Source organism: Plasmodium yoelii, assembly GCF_900002385.2.
Source record: "Plasmodium yoelii strain 17X genome assembly, chromosome: 13".
NCBI classification, from domain to species: Eukaryota; Apicomplexa; class Aconoidasida; order Haemosporida; family Plasmodiidae; genus Plasmodium; species Plasmodium yoelii.
In genome coordinates this window covers 538,337-564,412 of record NC_036185.2, presented here as the reverse complement: position 1 = coordinate 564,412, position 26,076 = coordinate 538,337, and the positions used below count along the sequence as shown (strand labels likewise).

Sequence of the window (26,076 nt, the reverse complement as noted above, 5' to 3'; positions counted from 1 at the left end):
ATTTAAGTCGTTGGTTTTTGAAGGAGACATATACGTAAAACTAACCATTTGATCTTATTTCCTCATATTAAAATTGTCCAATGCCGTTATATTTTTGTAATACTATTATTGTATGTGTTTCTTTTTACGAATATGCACATATAGAAAGTGATGTTTTTATAAACGTATAAATCAAGTGTTGAAAAAAAAGTTAAAATAATAATATTCATGAGTTTAAAATGATTTAATAGGACTATTGGTTTCTTTAGAACAGTTGATCTTTTGCATTTATCTTTGGAATATCTTTTTATATTATTTAAAATAGTCTGTTTCTATTACTATATATTCAAGGGAAAATAAATGTAGATATTTTATCACATGTGATAAGTGTACCCATTACCAGTTCTCATATTATTATGGTGTAATTCGGAATATAAATATACGAATTTATCCTAAAACAGATAAACAAAAATTACAATAAAACAGTTAAAAGTGTGAAAATTAAAATAATGTGTTAATATAAAAGTGGATTATTAATTTAGGAAATAAAATAAAAAATTATGATAATACTTAATTATTATATTTTACTTTAAAAAGGGATGAAAAAAAATCTATAAACCAAATACTACTTATATCGTTGAAAACCATAATTAAAAAAATATATGTATTGATATATTACATTTTTGTAAAAATAATTCAATTTTTAAACTAAAATAAAAATATAACAATGTTTTTTATATTTAAAAACAAATAAAGGGTGTTAGTAATTTTGGCGTAATTGTGGTATGGTAAAAAAATAAAATAATTATGGGAAAATAAATATTAATTTAAAAAGATATATTATTCTTCATTAAAACACAATATTATAACACATAAAAAAAAGTATAACTATTTTACTAAAGATGGATTGTGCAGAATCATCCAATAGAAATGTTCAAGGAACAACATACGAAGCAGCTAGTAGTAAACTGTATACTTAAAAAATATATATATATAACATAAAGAAACCCCAATTATTTTAAAAAATAGACACATAAAGCAAAATATTATTCATTGATTTAGTGGTACTGATACATAATTTCTGTTTTATTTTCGTTTAGATCTGCGATTCAATTGGGATATTACCATGATCCATATATGCAATATTTTGTTAAAAGGAGAGAGAGGAGAAGCCCTCTAATAAATAGAGGTACATAGCAAATACATAGGGTTATATTATTATAATGTTTGATTTCTTAACTTTTGCTTATTTTCAAATCATCGATTTTTTTCTGAAGTAGCATTATATGCACATAAATAGTTTTTATATATTTCTATATTTTACTCTCCTCTTTTTACTTATATTTTGTAAGGTTATTATTCACGAGTTGCTGCGATAAGGCAATATATCGAGATGTTTGTTAAATCATTAGGGAATGTAATCGAAAAAACTAAGTATACAAATTATATTAATGTGTGCGTATTTATATATACACACACATAAACATTGTTCTTTTTTCAGGATGAATTAGTTCAGGTAGTAAATATAGGGGCTGGATTGGATACAATGTTTTTTTGGATATATGTAAGCGAACAAATATAAGGCGTATACGTTATATTGCAGACATATTATATATGATAACATAGAGATATATATGCATGACTATATTTTTTTTATTAATAGGAACAGTATAAAAATATTAAATACTACGAAATGGACTTTTATGAATTGTTAAATGAAAAAAAAAATATAATAAATAATGTTGAATTATTAAACAAATTTTTAATAAGTAATGACAAATGTGTACAAAATGAAAAAGATCTTATAAATTGTGAAAATTATAAAATGGTTTCTTTTGATTTAAATGATGCTAATTCGATGGAACAAAAATTAACAAATAGTGGTTTTGATTTTTCATTACCAACTGTATTTTTATGTGAGTGTGTTTTGATTTATTTAGAAGTTGAAAGCAGCGATAATTTAATTAAAACCTTAAGTGAACTTATGAAAAACACTGCATGTATAGTTGTATACGAACAAGTAATGCTATGCATATTCAATAATATTTTGAATTTTTTTTGATACCTACATTTTTTCATTGTATATTCATATACTTATATTAATTTGTCTATATTTCTACCCCATGATTTGCTCATAATTTCACTTTCATTTCCCTTTTTTTAAGGTTAACCCGAATACCGCATTTGGGGCAATAATGATAGACAACTTTAATCAGAGAGGAATAAGTTTAAAAAGTATTTACAAATACAACAGTTTAGAATTACAAATGGAAAGATATAAAAGGTTAGGATGGTCCAACGTGTATATAAATGATATGAACGAAATATATGATTATCATATAAATTCAGAAGAAAAAAAAAAAATAGAAAAAATCGAAATGTTTGATGAGTTTGAGGAATGGAGATTATTGCAAAATCATTATTTCATACTGGTTGCATTTAATTGCCATAAAAATATACATTCTAATAAATTAAAACAGTTTTTAGAAAATAAAAAAACAAAAGGGGGATAAATGAATGACTCTATATACTGGGAAACGCAAATGTTTAGATTCGAAGATGCCTTTTTATCGTATTCTATATGCATTGTTAATTTTTTTGTTGATACGACCATGTATATATATATATATATACGCGTATTGTTAATATTTATGACATTAATTTTTTTCACATATTAAAACAATTTCTGATAAACTTAATTTAAAAATTACCATTTTGAATTTATTTCGAAAAAAAAGATAAAAAACAAAGGATGTGTATATACTAATATATTATTTGTAAATTCATAAATTAAACAAAAACAAAAAAAAATAAACATTTTTATAAATCAGGAATTATTTAGTAATAATTTTTTGTTCATTTTCCATCGGTTTAGTTGAATTTTTTGGCAATAGTTATATATAATGCATATGCAAAAAATTGTTATACTTTATAATAAAAAAAAATATATAGCATAATGCATTAAAAATATAAAATTAAAAGTAAATGTACAAAAACACACAAAAATTAATTAAATAATAAAATCGAAAAATTTAGAAATAATATATAACACGTAAAACATGAACAAGTGGAAAAAACATTTTCGTATAATTATTTTTAAGCATTCAACAAAGAAAATGTGTAAAAATTAAAGATAAAGGAAAAAAAAAAAAAAAAAAAAAGTAATAATTACAATTGTGCTAGGATAGTAGTAATATATTATATATTCGTAAGAGGGAGATTATATAAATAAAAAACGAAGAAAATATAATAAATAAATATATATAACACAGTTTTTTAAATATTATAAATTATGTTATAGCAGTTTTATATTATATTTATCCTTACTATTTAGTATTTGCCATTTTCAATAAGAATGTTTATATTTCACAACGCGCAGCATTATTTCAATGCCTTTCGGAACTTCAATGGCTGCTATACAGATAATAAGTTATTGAAGTATTTTTTTAAAAAAAGTTACAACAATTGGTTTAATGACCCAAGTCAATATAACTATTATTTTATATCCTATTATGCTGTAGCAATATCCTTTGGTGTTGTTTTACGTAACCTATTATTTAATCCTGATGTGCATTTTAGAAGGCAAGATAAAAGACGAAACATAGTTGATAGGTATCAGCATCATGCCTATTCGCTTCCGTATTATAATCATTGGTTAAGAAATTTCAGTCAGTCATTTAAAAGTAGTATAATAGACAATGAACCAGATTATCAGGAGAATGACCCTTTATCCTTTAGGCCCAAAAGAACCTCGTTTTATGCACGATTCCCATTTTTTTTTGAAATTCCAAAATATAATGTAGATAATCCACATTACGAAAAAAATTCACACAAATATATGCAGGAATATTACGAAAGTATTGGTTATATTCCCACAACCGAAAACACTGAGGAATAAGTAAAGGATGATTTTTCTCATTATTTATGACTCACAATATGTACCCATAATTAGGATTATATATATATATATATGCATAATATTTATAATTGTATTATTACCAATTGAATTTTCCTAGTGCCTATTAAAATTATAAGTTATACAAATATGCTTTGCACTATTTCCCCTCAAATTTATACATACCGCATATGCGTATGTTTGTAAAATATTCATTCATTTCATTATGCCTGTATATTCAGTATATTTTTTATTATGCGTGTAATGTTACTATACTCGTATTATAGCCTCACAAATTAGCTTATTATAACTATTTCAACTTATTGTGTTTTTTTTATTGTGTTAATAATTTGAATTTATATTTTTGAAACAAATTTATTCTCATTTGTGACATTACATTTTAAAACAATAATATAAACCTTAAGATGTTTCAAAAAATATAAAAACAAACATGTTATATAAGCATACAATTAGACAATTAAATTAAGAGAAACTGTTATATGTTTTATTTATGATAAATATTAAAAAAGACAATCATTTACATTTGTTTTTTTAAGGGATAGTATGGAAATTACAATAATTCCAGAACGAAAAATAGTTTGCTCATTTTATTGATAGATTTCAATTCGCCATTTCACTATTATGCGATTTTTAATTATAAGAGATTAAAAATGTATATAAAATTATTTAGGATCGAAGTTTAAATATAAAGTTAAATATATATGCAAAAAACAAAAAAAGGAAAAAAACTATATCGCTCTATGTATATAAAATATAAAACATACTAATATAAATATGAAATATTCATATGTAACAAAAAAGTTTATCTTAGATAGGAATAAACATCCCATTGTTTATATAACACAAATGTTAAATAAAAAATTACAAGGAGAAAAAAATAAATAATAAAATAATAATAAATACATGATAAAGAGGAATAGGATTCAACTTATTTAAATACTATTTATTAGTGCGAATTCATTATTTGTTGTTTCGCTAGTTGCCTCTTTATCATTTTATTGTTTGTATATTTTATTACTATTTCTATATTATTATTTAATTTTTCTCCTCGTGTTTGTACAAACAAATTCCAAAAATGCACAAAATATGCATATATATGTGTTAGTATATGCACACATATAAACAAAGTGTATATATATTAAAAATACCTGTTTATATGAATAATAGCGCATATGCAAATTTTAATAATTGTATATTAATTTATCAATAATAGTAAAAATATTGTGAAAGCAAAAAAAAATAAAAAAACTAATACCAACAGTATAATTTATACTGCAGAATATGAAGAATACTTGTCTATACGGGTATCAATGTTTACAGCTGTGTCTTTATAAATAGATATCACATATAAACGTGTGTGCGCTTTCTTTTTGCTCTTGTTATATCTTGCCCCTTGTATTGAGTTTGCTTTTGCAAATTTACCACCTGTTTGGCGACTTACTTTTGATTAAAATTGCATATATATGCATTGTCATTAATTGAATATTGTGGAGCTTGTTGATAAGATAAGAGCTGAAAATTAGGATTGATGTGAACATTCGGATCGATGTTAAGTTTAATATTAGATTGAATTAATGGTTGAATATTTGGCATATTAATATTATTCAAATTGGGATGCATAACATCATTATTGTTATTATTATCTATATTTTGATTAATTAGATTGATGGGTGTATTTTTTGGTATACTAGTTTCTGGATTATTTATAATATCATTTAAAATGTTTTCATCGATATTATTTAGTCCAGAATCCCCGATCAATGAATTAAATTTATTATTTATTGAATTGTTCATGTGTGTTGTGTGTGTTAAATTTAACTGATTGTTATTAGTATTATACTTATTTTCATATTGAGTATTTACTTTATTACTTAATGAGCGTCTTATATTATTGTTTGGGACATTAGGGTTATTATTAATATGATTATTTATTAATTGGTTAGCTGGTATTTGGTTGGTCATCATTTTATTGTTTATCATTTGTTTAGTAGGTACAGCACTGTTGCTTAAAATGCTACTACTCAACCGATTTCCATTTAACCGACTACTTCCAACAATACCATCGTTTAAATGAATCTCATTTAATATATCTTCATTTGTTCGATTCTCTTTTGAAATTGTATTATTTATATTATTATTATTATTCGAGTCAGTTATTTGATTTCTATGGGAGTAATAATGGGTGTTATGATTATTATGGGAAATTGGATTTCGGCTATTACCAGGAATATGAACATTGTTAGCATTTCGATTTCCAATATTATTTGTATTGTCTATATTAGAATTTTTGGTTACAGATGCAGAATTATTTTGTGTATTTGTATTGTTATTATTTAATTTAAAATAATTATTTAGCATATCTTTGTTTAACTCAGGGTTTGTTTGATTTGGGATTGAATTTAAGTTTATCATTTCGTTATTATAGTTATCAGAAATTGTATTATTAATAGCATTATTAAAATCATTCAAAATAATGCTGTTATGTTTGACAATATGGTTTTGATTAATTATATTATTTTGATGAATTGTGTTATTGTACTTAACGATAGTATTATTCTTGGTATTATTATTTTTTTTAGTTATTCTATTTATTGATATATTATTTTTTAGATCTTTTTGGGGTATGTTTTTAGCTAAGATGTTAGGAAAATCAGCGCTATTAACATTGTTGTTCATACCATAGAAAGGATGATACATAGTAGTATCGTGTATATTCATATTTTTTGCGTTCATAGTATTTTTGTTGTTTATCATATATCCAATTTGGTTTCCATTAGAAACATTAATTAAATTGTTATTTGATTTATTTGAAGAGTTACTATTATGATAATTATTATATACATTATAACCCTGTTGTGATTTTATATGATGATCAATATTTTCTTCGTCGTTTTTATTATTTTGATAATTTTGCAAATTTGGAAGCATTTCATTTATATGCATATCTTGCACGTGCTTATAATTTGGAAGAAAAGTTGAACTGTTCTTCTTTAACATATTATTATTTATCCCATTATATGATGTTTGGGCTGTATGCATATTTAAATTTAGATTCGAATTATGATTTTCATTTTCTAGAGAATTATTGCAAGCCATATTAATGGGATATATACTATTGGTGGTGTTAGCATTATACCTGTTTGGTGTGAAGTCGTTGGTTGCTGATAAGTTGGTGATGCTCATGGGCCTTCCAGGTAGACCATTTTCAAAAATGTCGTTCTGAGCATTATTTGTATTATTAACAACGCCTTCATTAGAATCGTTTAGTACATTTTTCACGTATTCTTCATTATAATAATTTTCTTTATTATTAGCTTCGTACATATTGAAATGTGAATAATCATTCATATCGTTATTATTGCCATTTCCTTCATTCATCGAAAAGTTGTTATTATTAATTTGCTCGTTATTAATATAATATTTTGAGATATTATCAATATTATGGATATTTATGTTATTATTATTATTATAATTTGATATATTTTTTGTATTTCGATTTTTAACTCGGGAATCTGTTCGAACTCCAGGGCTCATATTTTCTTCATACAAGCTTGAGCTTCTAGCAGTATTTTTTTTATTAGTGATTATAATATTTGGTGTCCCAATTTGATTAGTATTCCTTTTAATGATTCTATTTGAAATATTTTCATTAGTATGGATATATGGATTGATACTAACGCCAAAATGATTAGTATCACCCAATAATGAATTATTAATTATATTATCATGATCATTAATATTATAGATCGAGCTCAAATTAGTAGTTGATTTACTAAAAAGACTAGTATTATTTGAATAATCAATCATATATGAATTATTAGAGTTCGCTATATTAGATGCATTTAATGAATTAATATTTTGATTATCTTCATCGAGGCGTGAAGAAGAATTGATATTATAATATTGTTTCATCATATCAAAATTAATTTTATTTGAGTTTTTTTTTGAATTTTCTTTATAATTTAAATTTGTATATTTAATTCTATCTTCTATAGATATTAAATCTATTAAAAAATCAAAAATATCTTTTCGACAAGCAGCTGCTATAACGTCCTGTCTTTGTAATGTCCTCCTTTTATTTTCTTCTGTATATTTCCACGCATATTTAGTAAACTCCATAATAAACAATTCACATGCTTTTGCTAACAACACAGGGGTGTCAGCAGAAATCATTTGACTGTTTTTTATTTTGTCATCTTCTTTCATAATCTTTTTTATTCGAGATATAGGCAATTGGTGTGTTTTTAATTCTTCTGGGGTAATATTAGTTATATCATCCAGCTGATTTTTCCAGAATGTATTCATATCATTCGAATTCATATTATTATTATTCATAACAGCATATATATATATACATATATATGTTGATTGGTGTGTATGTGTGGGGTGTTGAAATAAAAAATTGTCTCATTAGAAATAAAGATAATAAATCGAAAATGACAATAAATGAAAGCAAAGTGAAAGAAATGAAACTAAAATAGAATAAACGAATGAGCAATATGATATAATAAAATTCCGCCTGGGAAATAATTCAAAAAAATACAATATAATCAACAATATAATACAAATGTGTACAATAATAGAAATGTTTATTATGTCTACATATAAAACATCACAAAAAATGTTTTCTCTTAATTTATAGCATAATGTTATTTAAAATCAAAAAAGAAATAAAAAATCGCACCAATACATCAGGGCAAATATGTAATAGTATTAATAAAATGAAATAAACAAATTAATGCGAATAAGCAAGATGATTTATTTTCCCATTAAACAAAAATACAATAATAGCACGTATACATGCAAAGTGTGTATATATGTGCATATGTAAATATATGAATATTTGTTATATTTAAAACTGCTAATTAGAAACATAAATAACTTTATGCGTTTAATATTTTTGCAGTATATAACATAAAAATCATCATCACACAAATTAATAAATTATCATTTACATATCAAAAAAAATATAATTTTTTTGAATTTATACAAATGTATTACTTTGGTTACACATATATTGTGTTTCTGTAGTTTTGCAAAAAACATATACATATAAGAGTTTTAAAAAAGGAAATGCATTAACTAGGTTATGTAAATGCATTGTGTAAATATTTTTTATCGTATTTATTCTCGATTATTCCTTTTTCATGTTTTATTCTAGAAATGTAGAGAATCTAATAGAATCATATGAAATAATTTTTTTATTAATACATAAAAAAAAATATATATATATATATATATATATATATATAATATATATATATAATATATCATGCAAATATTTCTTGCAAATTGTGATACTTCTATTTAAGCGTTTTAATAAGTATTTATTCAAACATTATGAAATTATTAAAGTGCTGATTATGCATTTTTTTAAATATTTTTTTTTTTTTTTTTTTCATATATTTATAAAATACAGAACTACCATTAAAAAAAAATGTAATCATGCAAAAATCAATCTTTGTAAGCATATGATATATGCCGAAATTAGTTCATAAACTATTTTTCTAATATGCTTTTTTTCAAAAAAAATATTAAGGTACACACATGTAATTTATAATCAGTGTGCAACCAAGGAAAAAATATATTTATATATTTTTTATGCATACATAATGCATATTTAGTGGATAATTAGATGGTTTTTTGGTTGTCATTTTAAAAAAAAATATTGGGATTTACAAAAAAATAAATAGATGAAAAGTGCATCTATAAAATATGCATATAAGGCGAAAAAGTTATGCAACAATTATAAATTTGAGGGGAAAAAGAAATATTACATAATAATTAAAATAAAATAAAATAAAATAAAAGATAAATTTGTATTCATAATGTTTTGTTTTTTCATATGTATGCTGTTAATTCCTTTTAAATTTAATATATAAATTATATATATGCATATAAAAAATAAAAAGTTAAAGCGCACTGGTTCACCAACTTGTTAAAGGGTAATATTCATAAAAATCTATAATTTAATAAAATAGCAGGATAATAGCATAATCATCTGCAAGTGATCTCTTGAAAAAAAAAATATATTATATATTTTGAAAAATAAAACGTTTTTAAGAAAAAAAATATTTCAAATAAAAGAAAAGATATATTATAAGAAGGAAAAATAAAGATAGGATAAGGAGAAATGCTCGTGCACATACATTACTATGTTATGTAATTGTCACAATTTATAGCAAAACAAAATACTTAATGTAATATATAGTTGTTTTATAAAACAATAAATCGAATCAAATAAGCATACATATATATGTGCAATATGTGTATATGAGCCTATATATTATGTATGTTTAAATTCATACTAATGTATTTGTAGTATATGCATAATGCACGTAAGATAATACAACAATATACAAAAGATAAAAAAGGTATAATCTACACTTGATAATTCACAACAATTATTTTATAAAAAAAAAATGTATATATTATCCATGTGTGAATAAATAATAATATTTACGTTTTTTTTTACACGTTTTAAGGCAACTTTTTATAATATAAAACTAAATTAGCACTTGATATGTTTCATTTATTTTTGTTTGTAACTAGTAAAATATGCACTAATTTACACAAAGTTGGAAACATTAAAAATGGAAATATGCATTAATATTCTTCTATATGTTATTAAAATCAAACAAATCCATGGTTGGTTAATAATGTGTTTATGTATATATTTAAATGTAAAAATAACGAATGCATGAAATTACGAATGGGAATCAAATTGCTGCATTTCTCTGCTGCATTTTCAGCTGAATTTTTCTGCTGCATTTCTCTGCTGCGTTTTTCTGCTGCGTTTTCGTTTTTATTTTTATTTTTGGCTATTTTCACTTTAAATATATTTCAAAAAAAAAAAAATTTAATATATCACAAATTTACTATAATTACCAAAATAAATAAATCATTATATCCAATATAAATGGAACAATAAAACAAAATATTGTCATAAAAATAAAATAAAAATAATATTATATATTTAACATAGGTTTTTATTATTTTTTAGTTGTTACATGTGTTTAACTTTTATGTATATTTATAAGACAAATATATTTGGTACATAATTTATATCCATATATATATAATATTTATACCTGTTATATATCTACATAATTGATATTTATACTGTATGAAGATATAGGAAAAGGGAAAAACACACAATCTTATTAATTATTCATAAATAAGTAAAAAGAAACACATACAGAAAGATAAATATTTTTATATTGAGAATTTCAGAATTATTTTATGTTTTTGATGTAAATTGTTTTTAAATTATAACGTTTTCAAGTCATTTTATAAAATTATATAGTAAATACTTATATGTAATTAAAAAGGAATGCGATAATTTTTTCTTTATATATATTTACAATATTGCATAGTTGTCAATTTATTCTTTGGGGTTAGTATAATTGATAAGTTATTTTTCTGATTGATATTTATTTATAAATCACCACTTTTATCCTTATCTTATTACTTATATTTTTCAATGATTTCTATATGCAATGAGGAAAATAAAAAAAATAATTGAATCTCAAATTAGTATGGATTTATAATATTCCCTTATTTATGTAATGAAAATTAAAAATTATATAAATTTACTTCAATTTTTTTTTTTTTACGTTTAACATTAGAGTTCAACGTTATGGTAAAAGAATGTTTGTGTATAGAATAATAAAGATACAAGTATTACACACAATAGTAAATAGCTGCATATGTGTGTGAACAAAACAATTTTTTTATTTTTATGTGTACGATTTAATTAGCAACATATTTATTGAATTCTATATTTCTCCGTGCTATGCATCCGGCATCTATTATTGTTACTATTCAGTAATGAGATGTGTATGTACTTTTAATAACCTCTTATTTCATTTTTTATCATATAAAAGGAATATATAAGTTTTATGTGCAGTATTATTTTGTCTATATCGATTGGATATTGGCACCTTTTAAGTATTTATATAATTAACATATTATATTTTTGTGTTAAAAAGTGAATATTTTTTCTTCACAGGTCTTTATAAACATACAATTGCACGATATTGTATTTTATATATTAATATGCAAAATATGTTAAATAACGTACTTTTTAACATATTAAATATTTCATTTTTTAAACAAATTTATAAAAATTTTATGATATTATATTTTCGGAATATTTTAGTTAATATTTCTATTTATGAAACATGCTTAAAAAACACAGAACTATATATATTATGTGTATTTGAGCTACTTGAAAAAAATAATAAAATAAATAAAACATTAAATAAAATAACATTCAAATAGATTAATAAAAAATAATATATGTGTACCAATACAATAATTATACCCATAACACTGATAATAATAGTTAGTGTTAAATATTTATGTGCAAAATATTCTTTTATACACAATTTTATCCCTTAGTATTTTATATATGTATTAAAAGAACAATTACCAAAATAAAAAAAAAATAAATTAAATATAAAATTATAATACCAGGATAATAAATGTATGCATAATATAATAATAAAAATAAAATAAATATATAATCAATATTGAAATAAAAAATATATAAAATATAAGCATGAAATTAATAAAATATATAAAATTATGTAAGTATAATAAATATGCATTTTATGGGTATGCATTGGAAGACATTATGTTAAATAATAAAAACCATACAATAATTTAGTGGGTATTTATTTCAGTATTTCGTGTATTTTTCTAGTTACATAATTACTATTGTTAATATTTTATTTTGTTACTTTTGTTTTTTAACACGTTTTTTTTGTGTTTTATGAGAGTATTATTAAAGAATTTTTTATCAATTTAATTCCTTTGAAATCAAAATATTGATATATTTTTTTACACGAAATCGTTAAACGGAAAGGTAGCCTAAATATAAAGAGATAATACATACATAAATATTCAAATTTATATATACAGGAGAATGTGTATGATCTTTTATATATGCATATAAATTTTGTATATGAAAATTATTCATATATATTCATGTTTATGCATGTAACATATGGGTTATATATGTAATCGTATTTTTCATACTTAAATTTATAGAAATGAACAAGTGTGGAAATATAGAGAATAAAAGAATTACGTGAGAATAAAATGATAAGAATAAGGAATATCGCTTTAATTTCAAAAAATAATATATTTTTAAGAAAAAATGAATTAAATAAAATAAGTCAAAGGTATTTTGGTGGGACATTTAATCATAATATTAAGGAAAATGAGCGAGTTCCTCCAGCTTCAGAAAATCCAGGTTACAAAAATTTATTTGATCATGCAGAAGATATAAAATTATGGGAAATCGAAGAAAAGGAAAATATTACTCATAAAAAAGTAGATGATTTATCTGAATTAGTTGAGCCATCAAATCATCCTCATCAATATGAAGGTATATTTGTTAGAACTCGATATGCTCATTATAATCAAACAGCTGAACCAGTTTTTCCAAGAAAACCAGATTTAGAAAAGGGTGAATTAGCTAGTGGAGCTAATGTAACAAGAACAGATGTATGGCATAACCCCAATGAACCTGCTATTGTTTCTGTTGGAAAATTCGAACCCAATAATTTTAGGCCAGCTGGATATATTGAAAATGCACCAAATCCTGATAGTATAAATTCCGATTATCATCCCGATTTTCGTGAATATAGATTAAGAAGTGGAAATGCAGATAGACGAACTTTTATGTATTTTATAAGTGCATCGTACTTTTTTATTATGTCATCTATAATGAGATCAACTATATGCAAAGCAGTTCATTTTTTTTGGATATCAAAAGATTTAGTTGCAGAAGGTACAACCGAATTAGATATGAGAACAGTGGGAGAAGGGGAGCAAGTAGTAATTAAATGGAGAGGTAAACCAATTTTTGTTAAACACAGAACTCCTGAAGATATTCAAAGAGCTAGAGAAGACGATAAATTAGTTGAAACGATGAGAGATCCACAATTGGATTCAGATAGAACTATTAGGCCAGAATGGTTAGTTAATATTGGTGTATGTACACACTTAGGCTGTATACCTGCTCCAGGAGGAAATTATAATGGCTATTTTTGTCCATGCCATGGTTCTCATTATGATAATTCAGGAAGAATCCGTCAAGGGCCTGCACCCGCAAATTTAGAAGTACCGCCTTATGAATTTGTTGACGAAAATACTATTAAAATAGGATGATTTTCTAAAACCTGCTAAAATGAAATGAATAATCACAGGATGCTTACACACACACACACATATATATATACATCACAAACATGAGCAAATATACTACTTCTAACACTAGTATATATTTCATTTTTTCCTGTGTTTATTGTGGACTTTATTCCTATGTACCATTTTTCGATATGCATATTTGTATCATTTGATACGCCCGCACAACGTTTAATTTTTTCATTTTTTTTATTATTTTTTTTATTATTTTTTATTTTTTTTATTGTTGGAGCATGTGCCTTAAGATGCGTTAAATCATATATGCAATATATAGTACTCCTAAATGGTTTCTATTAATTCTTTATATATATATATGTGCATATATATTTTTTTTAATTATACCTTTGTATGTATTATTTTGTTTTTAAATACATTTATGCTTCTTTATAAATATTTACACAATTTTTGAATTAATAAATAAATATATAAATACACATATTCCACCTCCATTTTTTTCATATTATATATATATTTAAAAATCTGTAAGATAAAAACAAATTATGCAAAATGGAGATAACTAAATAGTAATATAATTTCTTAACTGTTCAAAATCCTATCATTTATCATTTCAATTAATGCTAAATTTATTTTTGTTACTATAATATAGAAATTAACAACTGTAATGAAACAAAAGTTGTATTTAATTTCTATAATGGATTGATACCAGAATAGGGAAAGAACATTTTTTTTGAAATATTATGTATTAATTGTTTAAGAGTATTTATCAGTTACAAATTCATTATATAGGTTTATAGTTTATCAATATTTTGATAATGTGAACTAAAGTTGATATAAATTATTCAAAAAAAAAGGTGTGAAACAAGCACATGTTATTAAAAAAAAAAAATGCAACTAATACATATATGTATCACAAGTACAATAAACATAAATAATTAAATAAATGCTAAATAATGCGCACACGCATATAGATTTATATGTGTGCACTGGCCAATGGTATATTAATTATACAAAAATGTAATGCTATTTGGTGTGGCATGCACATTTTTGATGATAAGCATTTAATTTATTTGATAAATTTTTGTACAATATAAAACACAAAAAATTATTTACAATAAATACAAATAAAAACATAGAGATTAATAAAACATATATGTTTGTGTCGCTAAAATCAGAAAAATAATAATTTTTACTGTTTTCTTGATTAGTGTTATTAGAATGGTGGTTTTGGTGATTATTATTAGATCGCTCTACATTTTTGTTAGTATTTATAAAATAGTTATAAATTTTATTTTTGAAATATTTAAATTTGAATATTAAATATCTCCAAAAATTAAATTTGCTAAAAAAATCGAATATTTTGAAGTAAACATTTTGTATTTTTTCCACAGAAGAATTGTAATAAATGAGTGGTGTTTTAAATGTGTCATTATGGCAATGATTTTCGTAATATAAAAAATTAAATATATAATTGCTCTTTTCCTTTAAATTAAAACTAGAATTTTTTGTATGTATAGAATTTTTATCATGGGGAATAATATTTTCTGTATTATGACACATTGTATATTTATTATTCGAATTTTGAAAAAAATATTTTTTTTCAAATTCATCATATAATATATCTTTAAACTGATCACAAATGTGTTTAAGTGAATCAAAAGTTGAATTTGGATTATTAAATTGTGTCAAACAAACATTTTTAAATATTTTTAAAATGTTATGGATTTGATTTTTATTTTTATTTAAATCTTTCATATTTTTTTCATTTATCATAATATATTTTAATAAAAGGCTTATAGTATTTTGCATTACCTTAAAATTTGATAACATATGATATATTATTTTTGTTTTATTATTAGTTATTCTTATAACATCTCGTAATTTTGTAATAGCGTGGTTATTTTTATTTTCAATCATTTTAACTTTATCTACTAATGTTAGTAGTGCGTGTCCTCTTGTATTTCTTGACTTTTCTTCGATTTTTTCTTCTCTTAAACAATCATGATAATTGTCGTAATTGATATTATCATCAATAATTTTATCAAGATCATCGGGATAGCTTAATATTTTTTCTCTCTGTATTTTTTTTTTAATTGGATGATTATTTTTTATATCTCTTCTTATTTTATCTTGTTTTTTAACTATTAATGATACATTTTTTCCAGTTTTTAATTTTACAGAATAATTATTTGATATGCGATCATCATACTCTGTTATAATATCATAAACTTCGTTAATAAGTTTGCTATTTGATTCTTCAGTTTTTTTTATTTCATGTAATATTTTCATACTGTTATCATTTTTTTTCTTATCAATAGTATTGTTATAGTTTATGTTTACAATGTTACTTTCAATTTTGTCTTTTTTTATTTCTCTGCTAACAATATTTTTGTCTTGATAATTTTTCCCACATTTAACAGATTGTATAATATCACCCGCTTCGTTAACTGATAAGCATATATTAATATTATTTTGGTGGTCATTTCTTGATTGATATTTATGTATACCAACATTTTGATTATTTAAATATTCATTTGTTTTTATAGCAGATTCGTATTGTTTCATAATTGTAAAAATACAATTGTTTATGTCATAATTGATATATTTGTTTTTTTCATTTTTTCTTTGTTTTTTTATTTCGTTTTTATAATGATTCATCATGTTCGAAGATTTTATTCTGATATTTATCAAAGAAAGAAACATATGAAATATGGCATTTTGTTTTATTGTGTATCCATATCCAAGGTTCTTGTGTTTATTTTTAAAAAGGTTTGTCTTATGGAATTGATGAAGAATTGTATTTCGACTTGAAATTCGATAGAAAAAGCTTAAAATGGAATTAATATTGTTAATTTTATTATTTTTGATAATTCTTTGGCGTGTTTTATTTTTTCCCCATTTTTTTGTAATATATGATAACTGTTGGAAATTACAATAGTCTTCCTCAAGATGTTTTCTCAAAGTTTTTATCTTGTTTATATCAAATTTAAAATTTTCATTTTCTTTATTTTTTTTTTGGATATTCAATAAATAATTATTCCATATATTTATAAAGCACGTATTCAATGTTTTTATAAGATATTTATTGGAGCCAAATAAAGTTGCACCATATCGGATTATAATATTTTTTGCTATTATCCTCTGGAAAAGTATTTCAAAAAATGTTAAATCTTTTAAATGAGTAACAAATTCAGTTGTATAATTATTATTTTGGTTATTCGTAAGAGGTATATGACATAATTTATCTCCATATAAACAAACGTTGGTATTTTTATTTGCATTAAAAAATGTTTCTAGTTTAGTATTATTATCAATATCATAATTAAAAACATTTCTTGCTATTTCATAAAACATAGTACATCCATTGTAGTCCTCATTTGGATTTACACCTATTTGTGAGTTATTTGCAAGTATTTTATTTTTTTTTTTTAAAATGTTATACTCATTCAAAATGTTCATAAGAATAATTCTGTAATATTTATTCGTTAAAGATTTATTATTTATTGTTAACATTAAAATATTCGATTTTTTATATTTATTCCATTTAAAAATAAAATCTATACAATTTTTTAAAAAATTTAAAGTATATATATAATATTTGTTCGATCTATAAATTATATATAAAATTAAAAGCGTGTCATTAAGTATGCTAATATAAAAATTGTTTTGTTTTTGTATATTATTTTGTTCTTTTTTAACTCTGCTCAGTATATATTTAAATAAGGTATTTCTCTTGTTATTATTGATGTTTGTGTTATATTTTGATATATTATTTATGATATTATGAAGTATATTTTTTTTTTTTGTCAATTTTTTAGGTAAGAATAAATTTAAAACAAATTTAGATCCTTCATTTTGTTCACATCGAAACGTTTCATAATTTGTTCTTTCAGCGTGTTTCTGTTTATTAACATCATCATACATTCTATAAATTCTTATTAGATTTGTGATTGAATCATTATAATTATTGATAAGTCTTTCATATATTTGTCTATTTGTATATAAACAAATAAAATCATTGTTGCATATTATTTTTGGGAAGAACAACAGATTTAATAATTTTATCTTTTCTGATTTAATCAAAATGATGTGTTTATGTTTGACCGTAATAAAATTTTGGTAATACTCTAATGTGTTTAAAGCTGTGCATTTTTTCTTTTTCCAAATTAATTTTTTTTTGTTATTTTTTTTTATATCTATTCTTTTATTTTTTATGTGAGCATTCCATTTTTCGTTTGGAATAAAATAAGAATTATATAATATAATTAATACTTTTTCAAGTGCATGAGAAAAAGGGGAAACAAATCTTTTACCATTGAAATAATTTTTATACGGAAAATATTTTTTGGCATTCTCTTCTTTAGTATAATCATCATAATTGTATTTTTCTCTATTCATAAAAAATGTAATATTTCCATTATTTTGAACGAAATTTATTATTACATGTTTGTATGAAGTTATTAAGGACATTTTAAAAATTTTTGCTATATTATAATTTTTAAAAGCGTTGCATATGGTATAAATTTTATTAGAAATGTGATAAGCAATTTTCATGGCTTCGATGTTTATATTATTAAAGGGTTCGGTTTTTAAATCAGTGCTATATTTAGGATTTATTCCTAATAAATTGGTCCATTCCAATCCTTTTTCATTTTTTCCATTTTTTAAAATGATTACATTTTGAATGTCTTTTAATAATTTATTATAGTATTTAGGATGCATTATATATTTATTTGCGTTTCTTTGAATATTTTTTGTGTTATCTCCCTGAGATATTATTTTGTCATTATATTTTATACCCTTATTTGAAATAATCGGTGTGTCTTCTTTAATATATTGTTTATTTTCTCCATACTCCCGTTGCATTTGCTGAGTTATATTATCGAATATATTTTCTTCATTGAAACTATTAATTTTAATATCTTTTTCAATAAATTCATAGTTTAGCAATTCATCTTCTATTAATTCTGTGTCCATTAATTCTTTTTTTATTAAGTCGGTGTCTATTAATTTAGATTGTGTTAATTCTTTTTCTAATAAGTTCGTGTCAAAAAGGTCTTTTTCTATGGATAGATAATGAGCATAATTTGTATAATGTGCATTATGTTTCGAATTTTTATGTCGGATATCAGAATTGTGAATATTATTATGAAGTGGTTTATCGTTATGGAAATTGTCAGGGTTTATAGAATTCTTATAATAATTATCTTTCGAAGTCAATTCTTTTGAATTGCCTTCTTTTGAATCTTCTTCTTTTGAATGTATTTGTTTTTTAATATGTTTTAAAACTTTATCTTCGTATAAAACTTCCAAATTTTCAACATTATCTTGCTCTTGTATTTTGATTTTTTTTTGTTCGTCCGACTTTTCAGGATCACTTTCGATCTGGTTAATATTGTCATCTGAATATATTTTATCACTAAGCATATCAACACCAGAAGAAGCAAAAATTTGAAGGTGGGTCAAAGTACAATAATAATTTTTTTCTATATTATGATGCGACAAAACAATAAACTTTAAATATTTAACCCAGCAATTATCTTCATCATAATTTTTACAATGATCATAAATGTTAAAAAGTTCAAAACTTTTTGTAAAATTTGTTGAAATTTTTCCTAATTTTTTCCATTTTGTAGCTGGGTATGTATCACTTCCTAATATTTCGATTACTTTAAAATTTGATGCATAATGCTCTAAAGACACTAAACCTATTTTTTCGATGTGAATAAAATCACTAAAAGAATATATCCACCATATATCCGAATCACATGGTGTTAACATATAACTATCATAATCATATTGTTGAATAGATTTTATATTTATGATCCCACGACTATGTTCTATAATTTTGGTGCCCGTATCGAGCGACCCAAAATCAACTTTTAATTTTAAGCTCGTTAAATTGTAGTTTTCTCCTAATATATATTTTTCTGAAAATAAGTAAAAGAAAAAGAAAATATAAATAACGCATAAAATAGTGAAAATATGATATATTTAATTTGGACGCACATAACGAATAATGTGTACGAGAATGAATATTCATATTCTGTGATGGTACAAAAAAAAATTGTTTTAAATGATTTTTATATTATTTTTTTCATGATTCCATACCTGTTTCCACATTATTTGGGGTGTTATTTAAATCGTTCAGATATATTGTCCCCTTGGGAGTAAAAAAACTTTTTATAAGAAAAAACAAAAAGTTTATTGAAATTAGAAACCACCATATCATATTTTTTTTCCTTCTAGTCTTATTCTCTGCGCGTTATAATCGTTTATTTATTTTGTTTATATCTATTTATTATATTTTTATATGTGTTTTTGGTGATACCAGAACCTTTCTATTAATTATTCGATTCGATGCCAAATTTGTTGATTACGTTTTTCACTTGTTTTTTTGCATTATCTTTTATCTTTTTTAGGTGTTCTTTGTTTTAGGGAATTCATTTTTCAAATAAATCGCCGATTCGTAGCGAACGCGCTTGTTGTAAAGGTATGCATGCATGTGTGAGTGTGAATACCTACATGAATATATATATGTACATACATGTATGTTGGGCTTGAAATATGTTGATTAGTCTGCAAATTTATGTATTTTGCATAAATATATTTTATTCAGATTATACAAATTGTTCTCATACTTTTGATATTTCTAAAAATATTGTTTCTCTCTCTATATATGATGCTTTGGAATAAATATATCGCTTTATTTACAAAGATGAACAATTATTTATGCATCTTGGGATATATTTTTTAACGTATATAACAAATAGTTCCAGGATTACTATATATGCATAATTATATATATATATATTTTTATAACTTATTATGCGCTAAAATCCATAAAAAACACATGACAAAGCATTTTAAGTTACGCATTATAATGTACTGGTGGTAATGATCAGAAAATAAAGCAATGAGTATTGTTCCTTCTGATTTAATAGTATAAGGCAATAATGGAAAAAATATTAAAAAAATGTAAAATGAAAAAAAATACCAAAATACAAAAAAAATGCATATAACTATATATATATATATGCTAATATATATAAAGAATTTACGAATATGAATTATGAAAAAATAAAATTTTGTATAAAACAAAATAAGTTTTACGTTTTTCCAAAAAAATATATATTAACTTTACCCGCATATGACTTTGGGTCTTTATTTTAAAATTCATGAATTACTAAATAAACTATAGATGAAAAGAAAGATAAAAATAAAAGAAATGAAATAACTTGTATTTAATATTTTGTATTTGATTTTTTCAAAATTAAATTATATGAGGGAATTTCGTTGTATGTATAGTAAAATTTGTATTGGCCCTTTAATGATGCATATAATATATAAAATATTTTTATATATAATAAAAAAATAAAAAAATCATTTTGGATTAATCATAACACGCTTAAAGTATATGCTATTCCTTTTAATTATTTCTTAGTGTATATTAAATGAAAAAGAGTAGTACAAAGGTTTAAAGCACCTTATATTATGTAACACAAAAAAGTAAAATCAAATGCAAAATAAGAATAAAATTATTCCATTTATAAGAACAAATTTTCTCCTTTCGTTTTTGTTACATTATATACGTTTTATTTGTTTTTGATTAATGGCATTTCATCCCAATTAATAAGGAAAGGGTTTCGTATTTAAAATAATAATCTTCACCTTTAAGAATTTCATGAAATAATGTTTAACAACATTTTTAAAGTTGCATTTGCTAAATGTTTCAAGTGGACTTTCTTGTATCATTTTATGATCAAAATAACATAAATCTGCAAATGATGAAAAATGAAAAAAGAAATTGAATGCGTTAAGAAATTTAATGAACCAATATTATGTGTATGAAAATAGTCTTTTAATATATCCATCTAAATTCTCAATTACACAAAATAAAAATTTACATATATTTGAATGTGAGTAATAAGTATAATATATATACCTGGGTTTCCTTTATTAATCAATGAATGAGGCGATAAATTTTGTTCACTAAATTGTAAGAAGCAATTTAATATATGAAAATCAAGAGCCAAGACATCTATATATCTCGTAAGCTATAAAAAAATATTATAAAAAAACAAATGAAAGATGAAAGCAAAACAATTAATTTAAATAATGCTATGAAATGGTTGTTATGTATATTAATTTGTTAAAAAACATAGATTTCGAAATGTATCTTCTCGAATTATTATTGCATGCGTAATGGTGTTTATAAATATATACATATATGTGTTAGCAAAATTAAATTTGGAAAAAAACAAATGTAACATACAATTTTTTGTGAGTTTTCTATGAGCATCCTATCCGCATCTATTTGTCTTAAGCAATAATTTATATTTCTAAAAATTTTAATCTTTTTATATTTTCGTATAACTGCTTGGATGTATGAAATTAAGTATTTTTCGGAATGTTCCGTATTATATTGTTGTAAAAATGTGTTTCGCTTTTTGGTTTTAAAATTAACAGAAAACGGTTGCGTAAAATATGATAAATATTTTTTCAGAAGGTACTGATATATTATAGGTATATCCTTGTTCAAGTGTATATTTTTTTTTTGGTAATTTTTGAGAAAAAAAGACATAGTAAAATATTTTTTTAAAACGCTTAGATATTCTAAATTAAATGAGGATGTAATTGTTGATTTATAATTATAACTTAATAGTAATATGCTATATTGAATCGAATCAAGGTAATAACTTCGATTATTCAAAAAAGGGATCATTTGATGATATATTTCTTCTGGGAATTTATTATTTAGAAAATTTCTTTCAATATCGATGATTTTGATATTTTTTTTTCTTTTGTTTATGTTATTTTTTATTTTTTTTATTAAATAAATCGTGTTTAAGACCATTTTATTATGGTTGTAGCAATGCGATGCTTGTTTTTTTTTAGTCTGTTCTTTTTTTTTCGTTGATTCAATGTACTTTTTATAATCAGCAAAAAAATTATGAATAAATGTTTGTTCTACAATATGCTTTATATAATCTGTAGAAATATTCCAGCCAGTGTTGGTATCATGGTTTTGCGATTGTATATCCTTTAACATCATAAAATTAAAATTGTTTGACTCCTCTTTTTTTTTAAAATGTGTATCAATAATAAATTCATTAGTATCATATTTATAGACAAAAGAGAAGTTAAAGTATAAAAATAAAAGACTAACTATATTTTCAGTTTGAGATAAATTATTTAATTTCCAAATAGAGTAAGAAAGATCTATTAATAAGACATGCATAACATTTCGTAAATGAATTTTATCTGGTATACTTTCTTTATGTGTTTTTTGTATTAGATTAAATGAATAGCATATTGTTTTTATAATTTTTATTGCTATATTGACTTTTAAAAGTTCAGACATATTTTCTACATTTTTTTTATAATTTTCATCATTTGAATATATTTCTATATCCAAATTGTTTGTTTCTAAACTGGAATAGCTTACATTTTTCATCGTTATATTTTTTTTTTTCATTTTATATAAAATGTTTTTGAAATAAATATTTGAATACGGTAATGAAATTTTGTGTGATGAATTTATTATTGTATTTTGATTTGTTTCATCATTTCCTTGAGGTTGTTCATTTTGTTCACTTATTGAGATATGATCATTATTATGAACCGCTTCCTTTTTGGATATTTCGTCATAATTTTTATTTATAAATAAATTCATAATTTTGTTTAACGCTATATTGCTAATTAAAGCTGATTGAAATTCACTGTGGTAATTTTGTGTTAGTAAAATTTTTAAAACAGAAATGATTTCCTCATTGATTATATGGTGGTTTAATTGATATGTTTGATTATCCTTTGCTTGGTTTCTTAAATTTTCCATTTCTATGACTTTTGCTGAAAGAATACTATTATTTTTTAGTAATAAAATATATTCGAATATGTCAAGTAAAAATTGTGTCAAGTTGAATCCATCGACGTTATATAAAAAGTTATATATTTTGTTTTGTTTATCTATAATGCAAAAAAGTGTTAAAAATATATTTATAATATTTGTATAAAACATATTTAGATTTTTTAAATAAAATGATCTTTTCAAGTATATGTAAAAATTTAAAGACGCATTCTGTGGTATCTTTTTATCATCCATTAGACTATTTATTTTTAATAGGTGTTCCTTTATTTCGTCAATTCCTATTTTAAAGAAATAAAATAAAAATATGATAAGTATTTTTATTCATTATAAAATGTCTTTGCATGATCATAAGCATATGTATATATATGGTTCCATCAGGTGAATAATTACCAGATACTTGAATGCGAATCAAAGTATCTAATGAGTAAGAATTTCGTAAATTAAAAATATCATTTTCTATATTCTGATAAAAGTAATGAGGTAGAAACTTTTTTATGTCCTTTATGGAATTAAAACATTTTTCTACCTCTTCTATAACTTCCCTTTTTTTTATCATAGCATAGATTTTTCTTACAACAACAATAGCATATATAATGTACAAATACTGAATATAATTTTTGCTTTTTATATCATCTAATGAATTTATTATTTTAGATGGTGTAATATTTTTAATTGTATCTTCATCAATATATACTTCTTCAGTGTTGTAATTTTTTATTTCTTCATTTATTAAGTCTACACATTTATCACAGCAATCAATGCAATTATTTATATCATTTGTTAAGAGATATAATAGGGATAGATTGCTTAAAACTTTTATATGCTCGTTCAAGATTAGTTCTGCACCTATTTTCATAAAAAATATAAGCATATTGGTCAAATACATATATATGTGTATGTAATGATAAATAAAATTCACAAATTGTTATATAAATAAAAAAACAATTATAAATTCGTAAAACTATTTCAGACAAATGTGAAAAGGGAGGAAATGCACAGTTTTGTGGGCAAACGTATGTACATATACTCATATATTTTTAATTGATATTTTATTTAATTTTCTATAATGAAGATATTCATAGTTAACTATAATTTTACAATAATATTTGTTCATGTTTTTTTACCTGATTGAATATTATCCTTTACTGATTTCAATGTCTCAAGAGAACTTGAAAAATCAGAGTTTTTAAAAAAAAGTTTCTTAGCTTTTTCAATTAATACAATCAAAAAGAAATTTTTTGTTGATGAGTAATTTGCTAAGGGTTTTTTTAAATTTCTGGATTCTCTTGCTGGGCGTTGATTCTTTTTTAGTTCCGTAAACTTTAACTTTATTACTTTATTTGTGTTATCATTTCCTAGAAATAATGATTCAATTATTTTAGGTTTGTTTTGGTTATTGTCTATTTCACCATATAGGTTACTTTCTGTTTCATTTTTCTCATCTAGTTCTTCATAAATCGTATCTACTGCTCGTTTTTTTACAGATTCTTTTTGAATTTTAAAATCCTCATTTTTTTTTTTTTCTAATTCCCATTGTATTTTTTGTGCATTATCTTTCAATTGTTTATAAAAATCGTCGTTAAGTAACTTATTTTTTTTTAATACTTTTTTAAGATGGTCTATACTTTGAATTCTCCTGTTGTTAATTAAAGTTTTGAATTTTTGTTCTAGTGAAATAATTTTATCTTTTTCTTCTTTTGTGCATTTTAATAAGTTTGGATATACATAATTTTTGTAGGTTACAAACATAGAAAAGAAATATAAATGCCCCCATAATTTTTTTTCCTTTTTTTTTAAAATTAAAATTATGCATTGATTATTATTTTTTATTTGTATATCTTCTTTTTTAACACTTATTTTATCATATAAGTCTAAATTTATTGTGTTATTATTATGAACAATTTTTATATATACTTCTGTTATTAAAATATTTTTTTCAAATTCATAATAATTCGTATCTAAATAGGCATTATTATAAATATCAGTTTCAAACAAAGTGCCTTTTGTATGTGTTTCATGTCTTAATGATATTAGTATTTCTTCGAAAGTTTCTTTCCAATCAACTTCCATTTTTAGACAGTTGATGTGAGAAGGAAAAAACAAAGCAAAGTAAATGAAGAAAAAATGGAAAAATATA

At 22.6% G+C, this 26,076-nt stretch overlaps 6 protein-coding genes across 6 annotated transcripts; 3 read left to right on the top strand and 3 right to left on the bottom strand.

The window, feature by feature from the left end:
* Positions 1–881: 881 nt before the first annotated feature.
* On the top strand, positions 882–2,492 carry PY17X_1307400 (leucine carboxyl methyltransferase, putative; the record flags this gene model as incomplete). The annotated part of the gene is made up of 6 exons (XM_022957003.1): positions 882–949; positions 1,080–1,168; positions 1,332–1,396; positions 1,481–1,543; positions 1,643–1,999; positions 2,145–2,492. 6 exons carry the CDS (start codon positions 882–884, stop codon positions 2,490–2,492), a joined length of 990 nt encoding a protein of 329 aa, XP_022813491.1.
* Positions 2,493–3,334: 842 nt separating this feature from the next.
* Positions 3,335–3,877, top strand: PY17X_1307300 (cytochrome c oxidase subunit ApiCOX26, putative; the record flags this gene model as incomplete). Its single annotated transcript, XM_722133.1, has 1 exon — positions 3,335–3,877. The coding sequence occupies one exon, from the start codon at positions 3,335–3,337 to the stop codon at positions 3,875–3,877; it is 543 nt and encodes a 180-aa protein (XP_727226.1).
* A 1,455-nt stretch (positions 3,878–5,332) lies between these two features.
* On the bottom strand, positions 5,333–8,215 carry PY17X_1307200 (oocyst rupture protein 2, putative; the record flags this gene model as incomplete). The annotated part of the gene is made up of 1 exon (XM_722132.2): positions 5,333–8,215. The coding sequence occupies one exon, from the start codon at positions 8,213–8,215 to the stop codon at positions 5,333–5,335; it is 2,883 nt and encodes a 960-aa protein (XP_727225.2).
* Positions 8,216–13,000: 4,785 nt separating this feature from the next.
* On the top strand, positions 13,001–14,074 carry PY17X_1307100 (cytochrome b-c1 complex subunit Rieske, putative; the record flags this gene model as incomplete). The annotated part of the gene is made up of 1 exon (XM_721027.1): positions 13,001–14,074. One exon carries the CDS (start codon positions 13,001–13,003, stop codon positions 14,072–14,074), a length of 1,074 nt encoding a protein of 357 aa, XP_726120.1.
* Positions 14,075–15,091: 1,017 nt separating this feature from the next.
* Positions 15,092–20,300, bottom strand: PY17X_1307000 (Sad1/UNC domain-containing protein, putative; the record flags this gene model as incomplete). The annotated part of the gene is made up of 2 exons (XM_022957001.1): positions 15,092–19,998; positions 20,180–20,300. The coding sequence occupies 2 exons, from the start codon at positions 20,298–20,300 to the stop codon at positions 15,092–15,094; spliced, it is 5,028 nt and encodes a 1,675-aa protein (XP_022813490.1).
* Positions 20,301–21,697: 1,397 nt separating this feature from the next.
* On the bottom strand, positions 21,698–26,009 carry PY17X_1306900 (conserved Plasmodium protein, unknown function; the record flags this gene model as incomplete). The annotated part of the gene is made up of 5 exons (XM_022957000.1): positions 21,698–21,846; positions 22,014–22,125; positions 22,344–24,217; positions 24,330–24,785; positions 25,064–26,009. The coding sequence occupies 5 exons, from the start codon at positions 26,007–26,009 to the stop codon at positions 21,698–21,700; spliced, it is 3,537 nt and encodes a 1,178-aa protein (XP_022813489.1).
* Positions 26,010–26,076: the final 67 nt, after the last annotated feature.